At 37.4% G+C, this 26,027-nt stretch overlaps 1 protein-coding gene and 1 pseudogene across 1 annotated transcript; both read left to right on the top strand.

Moving 5' to 3' along the window:
- Positions 1-26,027, top strand: part of LOC145130382 (RNA-dependent RNA polymerase 1-like) — a 279,840-nt pseudogene that overhangs the window by 220,588 nt on the left and 33,225 nt on the right.
- Positions 14,225-16,867, top strand: LOC145128855 (cyclin-A1-4-like). Its single transcript, XM_079063640.1, has 7 exons — positions 14,225-14,767; positions 15,419-15,487; positions 15,718-15,851; positions 15,941-16,127; positions 16,205-16,354; positions 16,434-16,568; positions 16,670-16,867. The coding sequence occupies exons 1-7, from the start codon at positions 14,225-14,227 to the stop codon at positions 16,739-16,741; spliced, it is 1,290 nt and encodes a 429-aa protein (XP_078919766.1). The 3' UTR covers positions 16,742-16,867.

Raw genomic sequence — 26,027 nt, 5'->3', positions numbered from 1 at the left:
GTTCGCCCTCAAGATCTGGCGTCACTATTTGTATGGGGTTCGGTGTACCATATACACGGATCACAAGAGCTTGAAGTATCTGATGGATCAGCCCAACCTGAATATGCGCCAGAGGAGATGGTTGGATGTGGTAAAGGATTATGAGTGTGAGATCCTGTACCACCCGGGTAAGGCTAATGTTGTAGCCGATGCCCTGAGTCGCAGGGCGGAGAGTGCCCCGATACGAGATGTTTGTTTGAGATTGACAGTGATGAATCCGGTGTTGGACACCATTCGGGAGGCCCAGGTAGAGGCCATGAGACCTGAGAACCGCAAAAGAGAGCAGGTGATCAGGCAGATGTCTGAGTTCGTTGCCGATAGCCATGGGCTTATGACCTTTCAGGGTTGAATTTGGGTACCGTTTGAAGGCGGGGCACGTACCATTCTGATGGAGGAGGCGCATAGATCGAGGTTCTCGATCCATCCCGGGGCCACTAAGATGTATTTGGACCTGAAAAGGGAGTATTGGTGGCCCTGTATGAAGAGGGATGTCGCGTGGTTCGTAGAGAGGTGCTTGACCTGTCGCAGGGTGAAGGCCGAGCACCAACGTCCGCATGGCAAGTTGCAGCCACTTGAGGTTCCCAAATGGAAGTGGAAACAGATTTCTATGGATTTCATCACCAAATTGCAGAGGACTGCGAGGGGTGTCAATGCAATTTTGGTGATCGTCGACCGGCTGACGAAGAACGCTCACTTTCTTGCTATTAGTGAGAGCTATTCTGCAGAGAGGTTGGCAGAGTTGTATGTGAAGGAGGTGGTATCGCGGCATGGAGTGCCTCTCTCGATTGTGTCAGATCGGGATGTACGTTTCACTTCCAAGTTATGGAAGAAGTTCCACGAGGAGTTGGGCACGAGGCTGCATTTCAGTACCGCTTACCACCCACAGACGGACAGACAGAGTGAGCGGACGATTCAGACCCTCGAGGACATGCTTCGGGCATGTGTGTTGGTCTTCGGAGGGAGTTGGGATACGTATTTGCCGTTGGCTGAGTTTGCCTATAACAACAGTCACCATTCGAGGATTGGTATGCCTCCCTTCGAGTTGTTGTATGGGAGGAGGTGTCGGACACCCATCTGTTGGGGAGAGGTAGGGCAGCGAGTGATGGGCAGCACTGAGATAGTGCTTCAGACGACAGAGCAGATACAGCAGGTCAGGCAGAGGTTGTTGACAGCTCAGAGTCGCCAGAAGAGTTACGCGGACAGGCGACGATCCGAGCTCGAGTTTCAGGTTGGAGACTTCATACTCCTGAAAGTGTCTCCTTGGAAAGGAGTGATTCGATTCAGGAAGAGGGGCAAGCTGGGGCCCCGGTATATTGGGCCATTCAGGGTGGCCGCAAGGGTGGGCAGGGTAGCATATCGGTTGGAGCTACCTGCGGAGTTGAGTCAGATACATGATACCTTCCACGTGTCTCAGCTGAGGAAGTGTATAGCCGATGAGTCGGCGGTGGTACCATTGGAAGATATTCAGGTGGATGCGAGCCTGAATTATGTTGAGAGGCCAGTCGCGGTGGTGGATCGGAAGATCAAGGTTTTGAGAAACAAGGAAGTGCCACTGGTTCTGGTTCAGTGGCGGCATCGAAAAGGGTCCGAGCTGACCTGGGAGCCGGAGGCGGAGATGCGGAAGCTTCATCCAGAGCTGTTTGTAGAATGAGACTTCGAGGGCGAAGTCTGATTCTAGTGGGGGAGAATTGTAACATCCGGATTCCCAGGTATCTTATTTTAAGTATTTATCTTGAGTTTTAGGGAGGGACTCGGCGAGTAGGCGCTCAGACTCGCCGAGTAGGATCGCGAATTCTTGTCTGGATTAATGATCGGACTCGACGAGTCGATGCGTAGACTCGGCGAGTCCGCGCTGTAAAGTGAAACCCTAAATCTCAGGGCCTGAGCCCTATTTAAAGGCCCTTATGGCCGTCATTTGTGGCCACTACTGTGACAACCATCAAATTTCGGTCAAGTCAAAGTCAAACAAAGTCAACAAGTTAAACCGGTCAACTCCATTAACCCTTGTATGTTAGGGTTTACGTTATGTAATCACTGTACAATTCGCTATTTTAATGAGAAAACATCATTTGGAAAGTTCATGTGTTTGATATTCCTTAGCCTTAACAGTGCTAAACAACGAACCAAAGCGATAAGACACTATTGCCCAATCATCGGGATTGTGTAGGACACTAAATCATGGCTTAACGGGGTCTATGGACCTTGCGTTGCGAAGCCGGACACTCAAAAAGATCACAAACGAAACCTCTCGCAATCTCATTCAAACCCTACTCAAGATTACTTGACGCTAATAGGATCGAAACTCATACACTACGATATAAATTGACGTTAATAGCAACATAGTATAGTACAACGTTATAACTATAATCAAATTAAATTATGATACCATATTAAAATCAAATCAAAGTATAATGCTCTAATTAAATTTAAAAGAATCAAACTTGAATGCTATAATTAAACTTCAAATCAAAGTAGATTGTTATAATCAAATAATAACTCATCTTTTATAAAACTCCATTTTTATAAACTTTACATTAAATTTTATAAAACTCTATTTTTATAAACTTTACATTAAATTTTATAAAACTCTTATATTAATTATGTAAAAGATGTTTGTGTTAGTGGGAAATTATGAAGACCACCAAAAACAAAAAGATTATTCCCATGGTCTCCCACTCACACCTCCCATCCACTTTCCTTTCCTTTTTCTCCCAATACATTATTCTCTTCACCACTTAAACATTCTCTATTCTTTCTCTCACTCTCAATCTCGAAATTCATCCAAGAAATACTCATATTCCAGCCAAGAACAATCTATTATACTCAAATCTTCATCCCTCTTGAAGCATTCATCAAGGTATGTTGTTAAAAGTTTAATATTCATACAAGAAACAAATTAAATCCACAAAAATATCTAAAACTCATTTTATGCATAAACCTGATTTTTCTCAGAATCCCATCAATAAAATAAGAAGTTCTGGAAATTTTCAGAAAATAACTTATTTTTATTGAATTACTATAATTATTGCAATAAAGTAGGGCAATAATTCACATAAAATACTTTTTGCATTCAATAAATTCTGAGAAAATTCTGGGATGACCAATATATTGATTAAACATAATTTATGAAGTTTCATGCATTTACATTACTGTTTACTATTATTTATGATTTTATTGATTAATTAATAATGAAATATATAAAAAATACTTCCCATAGTCACAAATATCTAAAACTTATACACTGGGCTCTATATCATGTTATAAAACTATGGTTAATTTTACAGAATTTTTGGGAATCATTTACTATTTTTCCCGAATTTTGTTGTTGTTTAATCATTAAAGTATTAATAAATACTAAAACAGTTCAGAAAAATATAAAAATTTTACAGTAATTAATATTGTATGAAATAATGATTTCCTAATAATTTCATAATTTTTGAATTCTGTTTACTATTTAAAACCATTTTCCTAAGTATTTAAGCATGTAAAAATGCATTTTAATGATTATTTCATGTAAATAATTGTTAAAATCTGTAAATAATTATAATTGGGCAAATTATTATTTTAATAAGAAATTATTAAAATCTGGCCTAAATTGAAAATATAAATTAATTATGCAAAGTAATTAATTCAATTTAAAATTCATTTAACAAATGAATACCTTAATATTATAATCAAAATGAATTATTGTTAATTCATCTAATATAAGAATATGTGTCTAATTATTTGTATTAGTACTCTATTCTCGTTTAGCAGTTCCTAAACCAAAACTATTAATTATATTAGGTTCTACGCCATTTTGACCCGAACCGTCTATCGTACGACACACGCATTTCGTTTTGGGACTAATGTGAGTAATCTACCCCATATTTTATAATTTTCAATACTTTTGGGGTGTATCATGTGGTTCTAATATGTTCCAACTTCATTTTATTGTTTTATCACAATTGAGACATTGTTGGGACATTTATACGTGAATCATTAATTGTATAACTATTGTTTGTTTACGCTACATGTACTTGTAGTGCATTATCATTTTTAGTCTAATCTCCATGACTATGCCCGTATTCTTGAGGTACGTTATGGACAATAATAGCGCTATTGGGTTGACCACCCCACCTTGGGACGCTAAGGTGATTGATCGCACGTGGTTGAGTGTGTATGATGATTAGATGCTCCATCCTATATATATTTATATATATATATATATATATATATATATATATATATATATATATATATATACATATGTATATATAGGGTGAGGACTTATTGTTGTTGTTATCATTTGTTAATCAATTTTTGATTTATTAACCGTTATCTCAAATACAATTGTTTGCCGACTTCAAAAGAAAACAAATTTCCAATTATAAAGGTTTCAACTTCACAATTTTCTCTACTAAAATTAGATTACTCACCAACTCTCGTAGTTGACCTGTTTTTACCCATGATGCAGATTTGAAGAATGAAGTTGATGAAAAATAGGTTGTGCCTTAAAAATCCACAAGACTATTTAAATTTGATGTAATAAATGTTGTTCGTATTTGGATTTGTATTTGTATGTTGTGGATCTTGTTTGCATACTTAGTACTTAATTGAATCTAATCATATTATAACATAGTTGTCATGAGACTTTGAACAATATATCACGCCTCGATCGATTCCGACAAGGATCGGGGTGTGACAGATTGGTATCAGACCCCTTGACTATAGGGAATTAGGTTAATTGCCTTGACCTAGTCTATAGCCTCTAGGGTCCTCTCGTATGCTAGTTTATAAAATGCACACACAACTGCATGCAATTCATACTTAGAAAATCCTAGGAATACCTTTGTGTGTTAATTGCTCCCTTATGTGCATACGTATTACTCCTGACACTTATATGTGTGCATACACTTGTGAATATTCTCCACTTTCTCTGAAAATCACACACATACTCAAGTTGTTTAACAAAATGTATATACATATAGATATTCCTTAGAGCTCATAGGAAATTCAAAGTCATCCACTCTAGTCGGGTAGGATCATAGTAACTGACGCGTAGTAACTGGAAGGGGGAGGTGCCGGTAGCCCGAAAGTCCTGACTAGGTAAGCATTCGTATACATCCCAATCAACCGAGGGACCAGTTTGCTTATCTGGGGACCAAAGGCGAGAGTTCCCAAACCTATAGGCCAAAGCGCGTCATTCACATTACTTTTGAGCCATCAAAATACCCGACCTTATCAAACGTATCCGAAAGGATACACTCCAAAATGGCCAACTCATTGGACCATTAAGTTGCCTAATGGGCCTAGAAGTGGGAAGGAAATGTGAAAACTTAGTTTTGTGGGGGCCCACGCAAGTGCTACATGTTTCACATTTAGTAACCATGGAAAGCCCAAAAGGTGCCCAACACCCCTAACAATGGCCCAACAAGTGTTTTACAATTATTTTACCCAACAATGTCTAAAAAAAAACTTTATTTCCATAATCAATTTACAAATAACTCACAAGTCCATATGCGTGTTTCTCATAGTTGACATGTTCCTTGTTTGGTTGTGGACTTAGGGTAGACTCATTAGGATCAACAGTCTAATAAAATTTTAATTACACATAACTGGGGGCATGTCGAGTGAATCTTAGGAGTGGATCAGACATGGAACAAATCACAAGATTATAATCAAGTTATTCCTACTAAATTCATAAGTCTATTTATATAGACCTCTGGTATAGAGTCGTCGGCGTAGTCGTGTCGGCAATCTAGAATATAGCTAAATACATAATACAAACTATAATACCCAAATTATACAAAATTTTCTGCATTAAAAATTAATAGACAAACACAATGAAACTAAAAAAGGGTATCAATCTATCAAGAAAAAAACACATACAATGTAGATTAAAATCCACTAATTATAACAAAATGGCTAAAAGAAAAGTTAAGGACTAAGGATTGTTAAGTCCTCTCTTCTTATAAATAGCTTTGAAGCAAGCTTGCCTAAGCTTCTTTGTTCTTTCTGTCAATTCCATACCTGGCAATTTCTCCATCATCTTCTTGTGCCCTGCTAACGTCTCTACCTCCTCCTTTAATCCCAACTCCTAGTTTTTTTAGGTAGATGCAATATATTTTGCGTGTGAGTTCACAAAATTTACAATGAGTTAAGTTTATGTAAATATAAATCAGAAATCGTAGTAAAAAAATTGATTCGATGTGGCATATGCCTAGGGCCTATGTTTATGTTATAAAGAAACTAATAATTAAAATTTTAGAAAATACCAAAACTACTTTGGTTACCAAGTGCATGCATACATGCATGAGTAATGTATAGAAGGTTATTATCGTAGTTTACCTTGGCATTTTGAATGAGGGATTGAAGGCTCTTAAGTTTTCTATGAGGCCATCTATTTATGTTTAGCTCTCTGCATCTTTTCTTCAACAATGTTAACCCTATCCCTAGTTCCTTTGCTGCCATGATTATCGGCATCTCAAAGTACTTCGCTATCTCTTCAAACTCCAATGGTCTCAATCTCTTTGCCACCTTCCGGCCACCGTGATCAGTGGTGGCAGCACTAGAACTACATGTAGCCTCACCACCGGATTTACAGTCTTCATTAAAACAAACCAATGGTAAATTACCATCCTCCCAACAATCCCATAAGCTTATATCTTCAAGGGGATCCAAATCGTGAAACTCATTTCTAGAAATGATGTTTTGATCTTTGTTAAGTACTGTGGAAACGTTCTGATCGAGCACTTCATGCAATTTTTCCGACAACTCGTAATCATGATGGTCGAGCCTGTCACCACTGCAAAAATCCAAAAACTCAAGATAATGAAATCCAACACGATGGAAGACTCTTTTTGATCACTACAAATCCAAACCATGTTTTGATCAATATAGACAAAATCACTTTTTTGTGCGAAAGATGGGGTAATGAGTGAAGTTTATATATACCTGAAAAGATCTTGATGATCAAAGTACGGAAACCAATCGAGGTCATATATGGGGTTTTGATGATCTGCAGGTGGATCCATTTGTGAGGGAGAAGTTAAAAGTTGCGGTAAGAATGTGATGATTTATATAAGTGAAGTGGGAGAAGTAATTAATAACAAATAAAGAGGAAATGAATATATATGGTCTTTGAGCTGTAACCTTCTTCTTCAATTCACACACATATACGTATATGTTGCCGCAAATTATGACTTATGTGCCTCATGCATTTAATACATCACATGCCTACTGCATATTCTTGACTTTGAAGCTACGTGCCAGTTTCAAATTTCCCCAGTAGCACACTTTTCATTAGAAAGTACTCCAAGTCTTCACACATGAACCAGTTAGAAAGTACTCCAAGTCTTCACACACGAACCAATTAGAAAGTACTCCAAGTCTTCACACATGCAAATTATGACTTGTGTGTCGCTATAGGTAACTAATAAAACTTTATTTTTTAACCCCTTAAATATCAGTACAAGCTTCTAACCTCGACGTTTAAATTCTAAATTTCTTTTTATTACTAAAACTAGCATCGATTCAAGTATATAAACCATGAATCTTGAGAACACGGCAAAACCCAAATAAGTCTTATCATCTATGTAAAAAAAAACTCAGGGTTTTTACTAGTAAATCTATCAGTAGCGGAGCTTGAACAATTAACTTGGGGGGGGGGGGAGAAAATATTATAAACTGAAATTAACATTAAAAAAAACAGATTGTTTTCAACAAATAAACACCAAAAACACCTAGAAAAAGAATTACAACTCAGCCCGACAGCCTTTAATGTCTTTAAAAAACAGATTATGAATGATATATTAGTAAGCAGACAACAATTTCTCTTTCAATGTTTTCATCTTTCCCATGATTATATCTAGAAAAATCAAAATGAAGGAACAATTGATCCAATCAAAACAAAATCAAATTCAAAATTAGAACAATAACCAATAACTCATTTAACAATAACCAAATCAATCTTTGTTGTCACTTTTCAGTTTTGTTTGAAGCTGACAAGCTGTTAAGCATAACCAAATCAATAACCAAATCTATAAGTTCATAACTTATAAATCAAATTGGCAAATCGCCAAAACGCAAATGACAGCCAAATTAAAAGGAAACTTAGTAAGACAGTAGTAACGCATAAATAGGCAACAGATTGACAGAAAACAGCAGCAGCAGTGCAATACGCCAACACCAACAATCAACAATCTTACAATCAGAAAAGAAAGAACATCTGAACAGGATTTGGGTCTCGGGATTACATACCTGATTTCTGTGAAGTGTGAATGGGGACTTGGGCACTTGGCGATGGCGATTGGCAAGAGTGAGACCAGGCGACTGACTTAGCGAGACAGCGACAAACGAACAGCAGGCGAGATAGGCAGCGAATTGGGAAAATGGGGATGAATCGATTTTGATTTCTTGATACCGCTTGGTCGCTTGGAGAATTGGGAGTATTGGACTATTCTGATTAGGAATCGGGAGGGGCCAAAGCCCAAGTTTGAAGATAGCAGGCTTATAACTATTTTATTTTGAACTACAATTCCTACTTCTAGCCCAATAATACTACTCCCCTGGAATCTATGAGGGCTAGTGTAAACATTATGGTCATATATCATTAAGATTCTATGGACTTAGAATGTGTGATTCCGCCTCATTCCCTGTTCCTTGTTTGGTTGTGGGCTTAAGGCGGGTCACCCATCCAAAATGCCCTTGCAATCTTAATGATATACGACTAGTGTACGTCAATCGACTATAAAAGAACTTGTAGGACTTATAATGCAAATTTCGTCAAAATTTGTTGAAACATTCGTAATGATGGAACTCGCTAACTACGTTATAAAATATTCATAGTGGTAATACCAAGGATAAAACAGGGAGTATAAAAGCACACATAGAATACTCTATATCCAAAAACAATAAACTCCTTTTAAATTGACTCAGTTCAAGTTACAATAAGAAATTTCCAAGGTCGTCATGTGACATCAGGAGGGTTGTTCCTCACCATAATCAATTTCTTGTACTACGAAACGTTTTCCACATCTTTTTCCAAACTCTTGAAGTCCCAGTCAAAATGCAAATTTCGGGACGAAATTCCCTCTAACGGGGGGATGATGTGACAACCATCAAATTTCGGTCAAGTCAAAGTCAAACAAAGTCAACAACTTAAACCGGTCAACTCCATTAACCCTTGTATGTTAGGGTTTACGTTATGTAATCACTGTACAATTCGCTATTTTAATGAGAAAACATCATTTGGAAAGTTCATGTGTTTGATATTCCTTAGCCTTAACAGTGCTAAACAACGAACCAAAGCGACAAAACACTATTGCCCAATCATCGGGATTGTGTAGGACACTAAATCATGGCTTAACGGGGTCTATGGACCTTGCGTTGCGAAGCCGGACACTCAAAAAGATCACAAACGAAACCTCTCGCAATCTCATTAAAACCCTACTCAAGATTACTTGACGCTAATAGGATCGAAACTCATACACTACGATATAAATTGACGTTAATAGCAACATAGTATAGTACAACGTTATAACTATAATCAAATTAAATTGTGATACCATATTAAAATCAAATCAAAGTATAATGCTCTAATTAAATTTAAAAGAATCAAACTTGAATGCTATAATTAAACTTCAAATCAAAGTAGATTGTTATAATCAAATAATAACTCATCTTTTATAAAACTCCATTTTTATAAACTTACATTAAATTTTATAAAACTCTATTTTTATAAACTTTACATTAAATTTTATAAAACTCTTATATTAATTATGTAAAAGATGCTTGTGTTAGTGGGAAATTATGAAGACCACCAAAAGCAAAAAGATTATTCCCATGGTCTCCCACTCACACCTCTCATCCACTTTCCTTTCCTTTTTCTCCCAACACATTATTCTCTTCACCACTTAAACATTCTCTATTCTTTCTCTCACTCTCAATCTCGAAATTCATCCAAGAAATACTCATATTCCAGCCAAGAACAATCTATTATACTCAAATCTTCATCCCTCTTGAAGCATTTATCAAGGTATGTTGTTAAAAGTTTAATATTCATACAAGAAACAAATTAAATCCACCAAAATATCTAAAACTCATTTTATGCATAAACATGATTTTTCTCAGAATCCCATCAATAAAATAAGAAGTTCTGGAAATGTTCAGAAAATAACTTATTTTTATTGAATTACTATAATTATTGCAATAAAGTAGGGCAATAATTCACATAAAATACTTTTTGCATTCAATAAATTCTGAGAAAATTCTGGGATGACCAATATATTGATTAAACATAATTTATGAATTTTCATGCATTTATATTACTGTTTACTCTTATTTATGATTTTATTGATTAATTAATAATGAAATATATAAAAAATACTTCCCATAGTCACAAATATCTGAAACTTATACACTGGGCTCTATATCATGTTATAAAACTATGGTTAATTTTACAGAATTTTTGGGAATCATTTACTATTTTTCCCGAATTTTGTTGTTGTTTAATCATTAAAGTATTAATAAATACTAAAACAGTTCAGAAAATTATAAAAATTTTACAGTAATTAATATTGTATGAAATAATGATTTCCTAATAATTTCATAATTTTTGAATTCTGTTTACTATTTAAAACCATTTTCCTAAGTATTTAAGCATGTAAAAATGCATTTTAATGATTATTTCATATAAATAATTGTTAAAATCTGTAAATAATTATAATTGGGCAAATTATTATTTTAATAAGAAATTATTAAAATCTGGCCTAAATTGAAAATATAAATTAATTATGCAAAGTAATTAATTCAATTTAAAATTCATTTAACAAATGAATACCTTAATATTATAATCAAAATGAATTATTGTTAATTCATCTAATATAAGAATATGTGTCTAATTATTTGTATTAGTACTCTATTCTCGTTTAGCAGTTCCTAAACCAAAACTATTAATTATATTAGGTTCTACGCCATTTTGACCCGAACCGTCTATCGTACGACACACACATTTCGTTTTGGGACTAATGTGAGTAATCTACCCCATATTTTATAATTTTCAATACTTTTGGGGTGTATCATGTGGTTCTAATATGTTCAAACTTCATTTTATTGTTTTATCACAATTGAGACATTGTTGGGACATTTATACGTGAATCATTAATTGTATAACTATTGTTTGTTTACGCTACATGTACTTGTAGTGCATTATCATTTTTAGTCTAATCTCCATGACTATGCCCGTATTCTTGAGGTACGTTATGGACAATAATAGCGCTATTGGGTTGACCACCCCGCCTTGGGACGCTAAGGTGATTGATCGCACGTGGTTGAGTGTGTATGATGATTAGATGCTCCATCGTATATATATATATATATATATATATATATATATATATATATATATATATATATATATATATACATATGTATATATAGGGTGAGGACTTATTGTTGTTGTTATCATTTGTTAATCAATTTTTGATTTATAAACCGTTATCTCAAATACAATTGTTTGCCGACTTCAAAAGAAAACAAATTTCCAATTATAAAGGTTTCAACTTCACAATTTTCTCTACTAAAATTAGATTACTCACCAACTCTCGTAGTTGACCTGTTTTTACCCATGATGCAGATTTGAAGAATGAAGTTGATGAAAAATAGGTTGTGCCTTAGAAATCCACAAGACTATTTAAATTTGATGTAATAAATGTTGTTCGTATTTGGATTTGTATTTGTATGTTGTGGATCTTGTTTGCATACTTAGTACTTAATTGAATCTAATCATATTATAACATAGTTGTCATGAGACTTTGAACAATATATCACGCCTCGATCGATTCCGACAAGGATCGGGGTGTGACAACTACTCCCCTGTGAAAACCCTAGAGAGAAAAGAGAGCTTAGAGAGCATTTTGGAGGCTAATTCTTCATCCTTTGGTGTGATCTTGCAAGAAGGAGCGAGAAAATCCAAGCTAGATCGGTTATGGAGCTTGGATCTGTGTTGTTCACACTGTGATTCACGTTTTGAGGTACAAGTTCCTTCCCATTTCGTGTATTTGATAGATTCCTTGAATCTAGGGTTTCCTTTGCACAATTTTGAGTTAGATTGTGAAGCATATGAGGTCCCTTTGGGTATAGATGATAGATCTGGACCTTGAGAGGTCCAAAAGGTCCCAAGCTTCCAGCTTTATGAGGTTTCATGTGAGCCTTGAGAGTAAAACCCCATTTTAAAGGTTATTTCTCCATTTTTGGTCTTATAAGCATTGCATGAACGTAAAGTTTGAACCTTTACATGACTTTCGAGTGTTAGAAGGTTGGATCTACTGGTTGGTGAAGCAGATCTGACCTCAAAAGATCGTTTGAGTGTTTTCATGGGAGGAACTCGCCGAGCCCATAAGGGACTCGACGAGTCGAGTCGGGTTGCCCCGCGATTCGCGACCTGTGATAACCCGTTGAGTGTAGGGTTGACTCAGCGAGTCGAGTGAGGACCAGCGGCGAAGAGGACATGCATGTACTCGCCGAGTCACACGAGTGCACTCGACGAGTCTGGTCAAAGTTTGACCGTTGACTTTTGTTGACTTTTAGGGTTTGGTTAATGTTAGGGTCTTTGAGCCATGAGAGGGGTAAAATGGTCTTTTACCCTTCTGAGAGTACTAAGAGAGGGATTAGTCTAGCCTTGAGGGTTGTATTGATTAGAGTGCTTATTCCATGTGATTAGGCGGGGGCTAGACTAGATTTTACCGAGCTCGAGATTTACCGAGTTACCCGAGGTGAGTCTTCTCACTATACTTTACCTAGAGTGGTAATTAGAGTTATGTGACAGAGTATCTTGTATGCTATTTATGTGATTGTGATACACTGCATTATTTCTATGTGATTCATGTCGTGTATGTTCCAGAGTTTACAGAGTTAGGACCAGAGGGTCCACAGAGTTAGGACCAGAGGGTCCACAGAGTTACAGCCTCGAGTGGCTAATATGTGTTATATGTGGTATTTTTGGGAACTCACTAAGCATTTATGCTTACAGTGTTGTGTTATGTGTTTCAGGTACCAGTGAGGATCGCGGGAAGGCGCCGACATGATCAGTACACACATGAGGAGTTTTATACATTATGATCTTGGGGATGTGTTTCTATGGATTGATATGTGATACAATGACATTTTTATAATGTTTATGAATGAAAGTATGTTTTTGAAAATGTGAAAAATTGTTTAAAATTTCGGTGTTACACATGGATGCAAAAAGGGCCTTTAAGATTGCAACTTTACTGCTCAAGGGACTCAAATAGCTTCATGGGTGGCAATCCTAAGTCCAGAAATGGATTTGCACCATAAAAATCCATTCTTGAAACCAAAAAGGGACAATATCCATGAGAACCTAGATCTATTATGTAAAAGCAACAAGATGAGAACTTTATACCTTCAATAGGCTGGAAATGATGTAAAACCTCTGGATCTACAAGCTCTCTTCAATCTCTTGCTTCATCTCTAAACACCTTCTTCTTCAAAACACCAAACTACTCCTCTAATGGCCATCCAAGCTCCAAAATCACTCAAATGAGGGATAAGGGTCGATTTGTAGGGTTTAGAGGGATGGAGGCTGAAGATATTAGGGTTAGGTTATGAGATAAGGGGCTTAAATAGGGTCCAAGACCCTAAAATAAGGTTATGATCTGACTGGAGTACGCCCAACGTAATTCTGGTACGCCAAACGTACTCCGAAGAACATTCACGACCACTCCTGGTTAGTACGCCCAGCATACTCCATGGTACGCCCATCGTACTTCCTTCTTCACTAGTATGCCCCGCGTACTCTTTGTGTACGCCCCGTGTACTCGGCTAAGCCTGAAAACCACGAAACTTCTGAAGGCGATAACTTCTTCATTTCAACTCTGTTTTTGACGTTCTTTATATCCACGGAAAGGTGGAGAGAAGATCTACACATCTATTAAATCATCTTCACCTCAAAACATTCCGAACGAAAATCCAAAATTCATAAAGAGGTCGAACTACCACTTTACCGATATACCCGTTGTTCCAAGGCACCACCTAAACTGCCGGATCACCTCAATCACATCTTCCGCACCTAAATGGGTCTAGATCTCTCCTTTCCAAAGGCCCTAAGCCATATGATAATTTATCTTTAGGCCACAGTCCCGAAATAGGAAAGCGATTCAGAACAGGGCGTTACAGTCAATTTATGGCTGCCCCCTACTCTGATCACTATGCAGTTGTTCTTCGGATTCTTCGGTACCTAAAAGGTACTATGTTTCATGGGCTCCATTTCTCCTCCAAGTCCTCTCTGATCCTAAGAGCCTTTTCAGATGCTGATTGGGTTGGTGACTTGACTGGCACACGGTCCACTACTGGTTATTCCTTCTTTCTCAGAGATTCTCTTATATCGTGGCATAGTAAGAAACAATCTCTCACCACACGATCCAGTACTGAAGTTGAATATCGAGCACTTGCCGATACAACACAGGAACTACTATGGCTTCGTTGGTTATTGGCAGATATGGGTGCTCTTCAGACTCTTCCCACTTCATTGTGGTGTGATAACAAAAGTGCCATTCAGATTGCTCATAATGATGTTTTTCATGAACGTACAAAACATATTGAGATCGACTGTCATTTTGTTCGCCAACATGTTGGCAAGACCATTAAACTTCTATCAATCTCTTCAATTGATCAACCTGCCGACATTTTTACCAAAGCTCATTTACCAAGTCGCTTTCAGTATCTTGTTTCCAAACTCAAGTTGGATCATACTTTCCCTACTTGAGTTTGAGAGGGGGTATTAACGTATATTGTCCCAGATTATTAGCCCTAATTGTTAGGGGTTATAATTGTATATTACCATCATTAGTGGATATTTCTGTAATTAGATTATTGTACTAGGTTTATATATTCTTGTATTTTGTACGCTTAATATCATTCAACATACACACAATCGACAGCTTCTTTGCCTCCAATTGCTCTTCACTGTATTTTACGTTTGATCAATGGATTTGATTCACAAATCCTAACAGTAGCCTTGAGTTTTTTATACCCCTAGGCTTTGAAGCCTTTATCCATCTTTCCTCAAAGTTTGTCATGATGTCATACGCTGCGGGCCCATCGATTTTACTATGCAAATCATGCCATGGTTCTCTTGGACAACCAGTAACACTCCCCTGTCATTATTATTTATGTTTACTTTCATTTTGTTTTAAAACATCCCTAATTGAATGTAATTGAATTTCAAATAGTTACTATAAAAATGTTGAATTATGATAGTCATCTGCATGAAGAGTTGTTAAAGTCGTGAATATCGGATGTTGTGGAGTATCATATCGCCCATTACAAAAGTCAAGTCCTCCAATAAAAGATATAATTCTTCTTTTACCATTTCCAGCATCCGTATCTACAATCACCGTTTTCTGATGATGCGTATATATCGTTCCGACTTTCTAAAAAAAAAAAGGTAAATAAAAAAAAACCTATAATTTAGGAATTTGCATAAAAATATTAACAATCCCCATGTGTATAAAAATATAATTTTGGATGTTGCATAAAAATATTAACAATCCCCATGTGTATAATAAAAATATTTAACAAAAAAAAAACCTATAATAGGGGATGTTGCATAAAAATATTAACAATCTGATGTATACATCAAATTGTTAATACTAATATAAAATGTTATGAATATAGGTTGCAGAAGAGTACAGATTGGTACCCGATACATTGTATTTGACTATTAACTACATTGACCGATATCTTTCTGGCAATTTAATGGATAGACAACGATTGCAATTGCTTGGAGTTGCTTGCATGATGATTTCTTCGTAAGAGACATGTTTCTTGCTTTTTTGTTCATAGATTAATTGTACCTTTTGTTTTGAAAATGTATTAAAAAATTTGAACTTGTTTTCAGGAAGTATGAGGAGATCTGTGCACCACAAGTGGAAGAATTCTGCTACATTACTGATAATACATACTTCAAAGATGAGGTGTTGCAAATGGAATCTTCGGTTCTAAATTTCTTGAAGTTTGAAATGACTGCTCCAACATCGAGATGTTTCTTGAGGCGATTTGTTCGTGCTGCTCAAGGAGTAAATGAGGTATCAATCTCAATGAATAAAACCAAAAGAATAATTTTTTGTATTTGATTTACTGATATGGTATAAAATATAAACAGGTTCCTTCGATGCAATTAGAGTGTTTGGCAAGCTACATATCCGAGTTATCTCTTCTCGAGTATAACATGCTTTGTTATGCTCCCTCCCTTGTTGCTGCATCAGCCATCTTTTTAGCAAGATTTGTACTTGTTCCATCAAAGAAACCTTGGGTACGTGACATTATTATATTATTATATGATATGATATGATTATTATTGTTTTTTGAACTTTGGATAATAAATTGTACAGAATTCGACATTGAGGCATTATACTCGGTATCAGCCATCGGATTTGAGTGAATGTGTGAAGGCTCTGCATACTCTTGTTTGTGAATGCCCCAATTCTAGTTTGCCAGCAATCAGGGAAAAGTACAGTCAACATAAGGTGTGTGTAATTGTAAAATTACTGTATTACCCATGTTAATGAATACTAGGATCTTATGATGACGCGGGGCTAATTTGGTAATATTGATTGATGTGAAACAGTACAAGTTTGTAGCGAAGAAGCATTGTCCTAGGTCAATACCGGTGGAGTATTTTGAGAACATTAGCAGCTAAGAAGTTGTGATGACAGAGGCAGTGGCAGGAGTCTTTTTTCCAATGTTCTGTTGGATGGATCCAACCAACATGCTACTTGTAATTGTGTTTCGTAATGCAATGAATAGATGAATGTTTTTTTTCTTACTTCATTCTATTGTTTCTCAATTGAATCTTGAAGAAAATATCAAGAAAGTAAATTCAACAAAAGAGTTGGAAGAAATGAAGAGAAAAAACAAACAATTAAATGGGGGGTCACAACCAAATATGTTTTTTCTTTCTAACAAAAGACTTGACAAAAATCCTCTTAAATTATTCAAAAAAACTGTTGGATGTGTCTACTCAACCTCACTGATTTTATTGTTTTAACATGTTTAAATTTGTTGATTTTGACGTTTAGGAATCACAGCCAAATATCTACACATAAGGGTCAAATGTTTAAAAGCGTTGAATGTTTGGAAAAAAAATTCTTCATTTTCTTCATATAAAGGTTGGACATGTTGAAGTCCGTTGCCATATGATGGTCAAATGCTGTTTGCTTGCATTCCTTAATTCTTCCATGTTTGAGAATGAAAGGGATTTTGCTTCAGTAGTGGATATGGTTACTCCCAGAACATGTCCAAAAATCATGAAATTCAGAACGAAATCGCTTTATAGATCGGGCTAAAATTGGCAGATATGCAATTTTGGGAAGTTGAAGTTGACATTAAAATCTTCTAATTAAGTTCTTAAATAGAAACATGAAATTCAGAAAATATCGAAAAACCGTTATTCTTTCATTGAAACACAATCACACAAATCATGGAAATGGACATGAAATTGGGGAAAGCTGAAGTGCCTCTTTTAGCCTCATTTATCTTTCTCCCACTTCTCCATATAGGCTTCATGTTAGGTAAAATATGAAAGGTTGAAAACATGTGGCTATGCATGTGAAATAAAAGAATCAAATTCAAACTGAAAGTTGGAAAATAAGTGGTGCATTCAACATGTTCAAACTTGAAGTTGGTAGACTTTAAATTGGTTACAACTCTTTCTGTTTTCACATGGCAAACATTCACCTATATATATGCATGTATGTTTTGCATATTTGGTGTGCAAAAACTTGAGAGAACATCAAGTGTAGAGTGTCAAGCCAATTGTAATCTTGTGAGTTTTAATAAAATTCTCTAGTTGCAGCCCGTGTACGTAGGATTTAAACCGAATCCGAACCACGTAAAATCCTTGTGTTCCTTCTTGCTTTATTTCCTTCGTGTGTTTGTGTGTGTGATAGTGTGTTTCCGCTGCGTGTACCCGGTCCGATTCCTAACAACTGGTATCAGAGCCTGGTTAGCGAGGTTTGGAGGGTACAATCATTTTTTTTATCACGCACGAGTGTACCTGATTTGTATCTTGTTTGTCGTAATGGCTGAAGACAAAGTTGTAATCGAAAAGTTCAATGGTTCTGATTTTAGCTGGTGGAAAATGCAATTAGAAGCATTGCTATGTCAGAAAGACTTGGACATGGTACTCGGAGACAAACCGGAGAAAATGGAAAAAGCTTTTGAAGATGCGTGGAACTCAAAGGACCAGAAAGCCAAGGCGTTTATTACATTGTCGTTGACGAAGAGCGTTGCTTTCAACATCATGAATGAAACCACGGTGCGTGGTATGATGGAGGCTCTGTCAAATATGTATGAGAAACCATCAGCGGCTAACAAGGTGTTCTTGATGAAGGAGTTGTTCACTACAAGGATGAATGAGGAAGGCTCAGTTACGGTTCACATTAACAATCTAAATTCAATTCTGTCCAGATTATCATTTGTGGGAATTAAATTTGATAACGAGACTCAAGCATCATGAATGAAACCACGGCGCGTGGTATGATGGAGGCTCTGTCAAATATGTATGAGAAACCATCAGCGGCTAACAAGGTGTTCTTGATGAAGGAGTTGTTCACTACAAGGATGAATGAGGAAGGCTCAGTTACGGTTCACATTAACAATCTAAATTCAATTCTGTCCAGATTATCATCTGTGGGAATTAAATTTGATAACGCGACTCAAGCATCACTGCTACTAGCTTCTCTACCTGATAGCTGGTCCGGAACAGTTACTGCTGTTACAGTTCCGTGGGGACTAGTGGTATGACTTTTGAAGGGGTTAGAGATTTGGTTCTTGGCGAAGATATCAGACGCAAGAATCAAGGTGGATCTTCTTCTTCTGAGTTATTAAATATCGGAAGAGAGAGAGGGAATAGCAGGAATAGTGGAAGCAGTGGGAGTCGGGGAAGAAGTTCATCTAGAACTTTGAAGAATGTGAAATGCTGGAACTGCCAAGAGGTGGGACATGTTAAGAGTCAATGTCCAAAGAAAGAATTGAACATTGCTGGTGCTGAGAGTGTGTCTGAGGATGATGCATTGTTACTCAGTATGGAAAGTTCTATAGACTCTTGGGTCATGGATTCAGGGGCTTCGTTTCACGCCATGGACAACGGGGAAACGATGGTGAATCTAAAAAAAGGAGATTTTGGAAAGGTACGGTTAGCAAATGACGAGATGCTTCAAGTAACGGGCATAGGAGATATTGATCTAGTTACTTCATTGGGAACTACATGGAGCCTGAAGAATGTCAGGGTTATTCCAGAGCTGAAGAAAAAATTGATTTTTGTTGGTCAGCTAGATAAACAAGGACTGGAAGTAAGGTTTGGTGGTGGTAAATGGATGGTGGTCAATGGTAATTCGGTGATTGCTCAAGGTATGAAGCGTGGGTCATTGTATATGGTTGAGGTACCTGCTGAGGGAAGTATGACCATCCCGATTAAGCAAAACAAAATCTGGTTCGCTAAATCTACGGCTAAGAGAGTTCATTTTGCAAACATGAATTCTGGAGCCAAGGGAATGTTAGCTGAACGAGTCGGAAATTCTAAACCATTCAGGGGATTCTGTGACAGTGGGAGCACGGGGTGTGTTCCGGGTACAGTTACAAAGAGCCGTTGGGTTTTGAAGACTAAGACTGGAAAATTCTCTCTTGTTGGAAGTTTGCAAAGTTTGGAGAGTGTTAGTGGTCCTCGGTGTATCTCTGGATCTGGTGGAGTGTCCAAACCGGTTAAGACAGAGGATGAGTAGGTGGTGGGATTAGCCACGACTGAGTTGGAGCTAGTGGGAGCTTCAACTGGCCCTTCTAGTACTTGAAGATGAGGGGCGGCTGCAATTAGAGAAATGGGACTAAGTTTAGCTTGTTCTTAGGAACTGGAGGCTTGGAAGACTTGGTTGTTTTAAGATTACTGGAGTTGGATGACAGAGACGGACCATGTTGTTCAAACTTTCAAGTGGGAGATTGTTAGGTAAAATATGAAAGGTTGAAAACATGTGGCTATGCATGTGAAATAAAAGAATCAAATTCAAACTGAAAGTTGGAAAATAGGTGGTGCATTCAACATGTTCAAACTTGAAGTTGGTAGACTTTAAATTGGTTACAACTCTTTCTGTTTTCACATGGCAAACATTCACCTATATATATGCATGTATGTTTTGCATATTTGGTGTGCAAAAACTTGAGAGAACATCAAGTGTAGAGTGTCAAGCCAATTGTAATCTTGTGAGTTTTAATAAAATTCTCTAGTTGCAGCCCGTGGACGTAGGATTTACACCGAATCCGAACCACGTAAAATCCTTGTGTTCCTTCTTGCTTTATTTCCTTCGTGTGTTTGTGTGTGTGATAGTGTGTTTCCGCTGCATGTACCCGGTCCGATTCCTAACACTTCATCCAGATCTTCTATGTGCAGTGTGCTCCACATCATATACTTCCACAATTTTAGCTCTTGATTAATTCAAGCGGAGACTAAAATAAAAATGTTGTATTTTATAAAACTTTTTTATAATAGTTATATTTTATAAAGTATACAGTGAGTGAACATATGAACAAGGTTTCTATAGTTATATTTTATAAAGTATACAGTGAGTGGACATTAGTTTTCAAATTTGGCATACATATTTTATAAAGTATACAGTGAGTGGACATTAGTTTTCAAATTTGGTATATATATTTTCCAAATCTCATATATCTGAGTTTAGATCTTGAACTTAAGAGTTTATAAAAACCCAATGGTGTTTAGGGTTGACACACTACATTGTCACCCATAACTTCTCCATTATTTCTCTCATAGAGTACTCTATGTTTGTGAAAAAAGGCAGGATCTTAAAAATAATAGTTTGAAAATCTCATATAAACTTACTTTGATCTTGAAATATCATTGTTGGTTGAATACAAAATATATTGCACGTATATAGGTGTTAGAATATATCGAGACCTAGATCCACACTTCTCCAGTAATATTCAATATTTGAGCATCATTATTTAAAAGTTACGTTCGTAGTACAAATTATGATCTATGGAAAATTATTGAATATGGGGGCAATGCTCCCACAAAAACTCATGGTATCATCTCTTATCCAACTTGCACAATCCCATATTCTAGCATAGTGGCTAGGCAACTTGCCTTCTATCAAACATAATGGATTGTTCAAATATCCAATGTTATAGTCTATTGCACATTGATGGTATGATTGTAATTTTAGGATTTTACTTAAAATGTTATTTCATTACGGATTCATGATACTCAGTAGCACTCTTAGAGTGAACGGTGTGAACGTGAGTTTGCCGACGACAATCCCACGTCTTTACCGCCGGTGAACACCGGCCCATGACACGAAATTTGCCGGCGGTTTTTTGCCATCGGCGAGACTATACCGGCAAGAAAAATGACCGTTGGAAAGATATAGCTGTTGGCTATATAAACGTTGGGGCTTTCATTTATTATTATTATTATTATTATTATTATAAACCAAAAACACTATAAATACACACATATATCACCTCTTTATTCCACACAAATCACAACCATTTTACTCTCAAAATGTCAAACAACCATAATACTTCCAACCCTTTCAACCTAATTGCTCTCTTCGGTTACAATCTGGTGTCATCACCGCCACCTTACCGGCCGCAAATGCCACAACAAAACCAAATGTTTGTAGGTGGTGTTCCTACATACTATCAGTTGTTCTAAATGCCACAACAATTTCAATATCAATCACCACGACCAACACCCCCACTCGAACCACAAACTCAATTCCAATTTCAATCTCAACCGTTTTTCACACCCTCACCGGAAAATGTTAACAATTCCGGACCTGAACAATAAGTTCAACCAAAAAAACGGAAGGTCGATCCGAGAAGATGGAGCCAAAAATAAGAAACAAAATTAGAGAATAGGCACAGTTGCCAATGTTATCTATTAGGCACTAAGTCCATAGTTGCCAATATTCATTTATAAGGCACTAAGTCCATAGCATCCTGGGTTTTTAGAGTACATCTGGTGAACACGTAGTTCAAAAACACCTACCGGTTGTGAGCCTGCTAGCGTTCCACTAGACTATCTAGAATAGTCTGTGGTTGTCATCTATACTCTGCTAGATGATGTCATCTTTAATGTTAAGGCCTCTCATCATCTATTTAATCTTTCATCTCTCATCATCTATATCATCTTTCATCTCTCATCATCTACATCATCTTTCATCTACCCATCTTTACCCAATATATTTATAGGTATAAAAATACATATACAGTTTAAATCAAGTAAAACATGTATAAATTGTTCATATAATATATATCAGGAACACATATAATAAGCACATATAGCATGTATTAATATTAAATACTTCATATCTATGTGTAAGATAAAAGTAACTATGCCCTCACTTGTTAAAGTGATGATTCGTAATTCGGACAACGCTTCACTTCTAGCAATTGTCTTTTCCGTCGATGTAAAAATATTATTATCACTAAGTTTTAGTCTAATATTTATTGCGACTAATTATCACTAAGTTTTGGTCTATCAAGTAAGGATCAGTCAGGTAGGACAATTGGGAGTCAGGACCATTTTAACATATAGCCTTTCTGAAATTCAACAACCAAGCCAATGTGACCGTTCTAGACACCTCTCCTGTAACTAGATCAATCCGTATAATGACTTTGAATAACTGATAAATCATGTTTATAGGTTCATAATAACGATAATGAACTTAAACATAAGTTATACTTAAAGTATGATAAGCATAACTCACTTACAAGGGGTTTTAGCGAGAAACCGGGCTCTACGCGGACAAAACTTCTGAGCCGAAAGCTCTTCTTCTCGGGGACTTCTGGTGCTCCAAGACTTGCTACTAACACCTAGGAGGTGCTAGGGAAAGAAATAGAGGCTTTGGGTGTAACGCCCCGATTCTCAGGTATTGATTTATATAAGAATATTCTTGATTTCAAGGTCTACTCGACGAGTTGGATGCCCTACTCGTCGAGTAGTAGCGGGTGTGTAACGCCTGTGTTTATGGGCTTGTCATTAATGTTGATATAATAGTCTAGCTTAACCTTTGTAACCCGTTTTGAAATAATAGAAGTGTATTATTTGAGTATTATGTGTTTTGTGCTTAATTGTGTGTCTTAATTGAATTAAGAATGAAAATAAGCGTCAAAATGAAATGTTAGATAAAGCCGATATCTATGGATAATGTTGTAGTAGTTGAAACGAGGTTTCTGAATATATAAAGAATGCCGAAATCCGAGTTATAACGAAGAAGTTATGGCTTGTCGAAGTTTCGCGACAGAACCGGTACGACACAGCGAGACGTAAATAGTGAATTTACGTTAGAGCAATATTTGGCCTTAGCGATCTAAACGAATGTTGTAGAGTTCGTTAAACCGAGAGCGTGCATAAAAAGAATGCCCAAATCTGACTTCGTATGAGGAAGTTATGATTTTTCAAAGTTTCGGCTTAGCAGTGTACAACCCGAAGTTCGAATATGAGATTGAGCGATATTTAGCCGAAACAATCTAAACGAGAATCGAAGATATCATCAATAGTAGTCCAACGGTGAAAAGACAGTCGAAAACGGACGTCCGATGAAGGAGTTATGAATTTCTAACGGAGTTTTCCTGTCCCGGCTTACTAAAAATAGTATATTATTAATATATTAAAAATAAAGTCAAAATTAGCCTACAAAGTCTAAATGAAAGTTGTAGATCTTGTTTTTACCTACGCGTCGATATAAAGAACGTCGAAAACGGAGTTCGTATGCGAAAGTTATGAATTTCTGAAGTTCGGGGCGCGAAACCCCAAAAACTGTCAGAGACCACGACGTGGCAACAGTGGCCACAACGTGGCATGCCTTCTGACGCCTTTTGGAGCCTGACCGAGCAAGTGGACGATGACGCATGCAATGACGACCAAGCCCACGACGTGGAAGAAGTGCCCACGACGTGGAAAATGAGAAAACAGCCCTATAAATAGATTTGAAGGGGCAGCCGTTTGTGGTTGCCAAATCTCTTCTCTCTCACCCATATTACCTCGATTTACGTGCAAAGAAGTACCCCCGAAGCCCCGGTATCATCCCGAGACCCGAAGCAAGTCCTGAAGCCCGAAGATCCCGAGAAGAAAAGAGTTTCCGAGCCGAAGCTCTGCCCGCGAGAAGCCAGGTGTGCGAAGTGATCCCGGTTTCACCGAAGAATACCCCTCTCATGGCTCAAAGACCCTAACATTGACCAAACCCTAAAAGTCAATCAAAAGTCAACGGTCAAACTTGACCAGACTCGTCGAGTGCACTCGGGCGACTCGGCGAGTCCACATTAGTCCTCTGAATTCTTCTAATCTCTCTTGGCTCGTCGAGTCATCCCTCCACTCGGCGAGTTACACCTGTCACGAATCGCGGGGCAACCCCGACTCGACTCGTCGAGTACACTAATGGACTCGGCGAGTCCCTTCCATGGCAACACTGAAATGACCTTCTGAGGTCAGATCTGTTCCTCTAACCTATAGATCTGACCTTCCCAAACACGATAATTACGTAAAGGTTCGAACTTTAGGACCATGCATCACACTATCACCTCTATATGCCAAAATAACCCTTAATGTGATAACCTAAGCCCCAAACTCATAAAGGACTGCATAAAGCTGGAGAATATGGACTCTCTGGACCTCCTAAGGTCCAGATCTGAAGATATTGACACAAGGGGGCCTCACATTCACTGGATCTCTTACCAAAAGAAGAGAAAAAGCCCTAGATTCATGAAATCTATTACTTAAGGAAAAATGGACATCAATCCTTACCTCTCACAGCAGCTTTGAATGAATGATGGAAGATTTGAGTCCCACAAGTCAGCCTAGCTCGAAATCTTCCCTTTCCTTTGCTAAAACACACTCAAGAATGATGGATTAGACTTTCTCTTGCACCACAAGCTTCTCTCTGCTCTCTAGGGTTTCTCAGGGGAGTAGTGGCCGCAAATGACGGCCATAAGGGCCTTTAAATAGGGCTCAGGCCCCGAGATTTAGGGTTTCACTTTACAGCGCAGACTCGCCGAGTCCACGTATCTACTCGTCGAGTCCGGTCATTAATCCAGTCAAGAACTCGCGATCCTACTCGGCGAGTCTGAGCGTCTACTCGTCGAGTCCCTCCATAAAACCCAAAATAAATAACTAAAATAATATACCTGAGAATCCGGATGTTACAATATGCGTCTCGACAGCTAAAAGAGCATGAAAAGAACTACCCCACTTATGATTTGGAGTTGGCAGCGGTAGTTTTCGCTCTAAAGATATGGAGGCATTACCTCTATGGCACGAAGTGCAAACTTTTCACTGATCATAAGAGTCTTCAATATCTCTTTAATCAGAAAGAATTGAATATGAGGCAACGACGCTGGCTAGAGTTACTTAAGGACTACGACTGTGAGATACTTTACCACCCCGGTAAAGCAAATGTTGTTGCTGATGCTCTCAGTCGGAAAGTCAATCTTGAAAGAAAAAGGCCAAGAGCGTTGAGAATAGAAGTTGTCTCGACCATTGTGGAAAGTATAAAGAAAGCTCAAGAAGAAGCTTCAGAGAAGAATGACCGAAAGGAGGAACGTTTGGGCAAAACGTTGGTGTTTGGTACAAACGGTCATGGACTGAAGGTATTCCAAGGTCGTATTTGGGTACCTAAGTCAGGAGGAATAAGTGATCTTCTGATGGAAGAAGCTCACAAAACCATGTACTCAATTCATCCTGGCAGCACTAAAATGTATAGGGACCTAAAACCCTACTACTGGTGGCCGACGATGAAGCTCGATATTGCAAAGTATGTGGCTGAGTGTGTGACATGTGCAAGAGTGAAGGCACAACATCAGAAACCATACAGGAGTTTAGAACCATTACCTGTGCCGATGGGTAAATGGGAAGACATTGCTATGGATTTTGTCACTAAACTACCCAGAACAAAGAATGGTCACGACATGATTTG

Source organism: Lactuca virosa, chromosome 8, assembly GCF_052849685.1.
Source record: "Lactuca virosa cultivar CGN04683 chromosome 8, Lactuca_virosa_CGN04683_v6, whole genome shotgun sequence".
In the NCBI taxonomy this organism is placed as follows: domain Eukaryota; kingdom Viridiplantae; phylum Streptophyta; class Magnoliopsida; order Asterales; family Asteraceae; genus Lactuca; species Lactuca virosa.
Note: the sequence above shows the minus strand (reverse complement) of the source record. Positions and strands in the feature narration are given on the sequence as shown.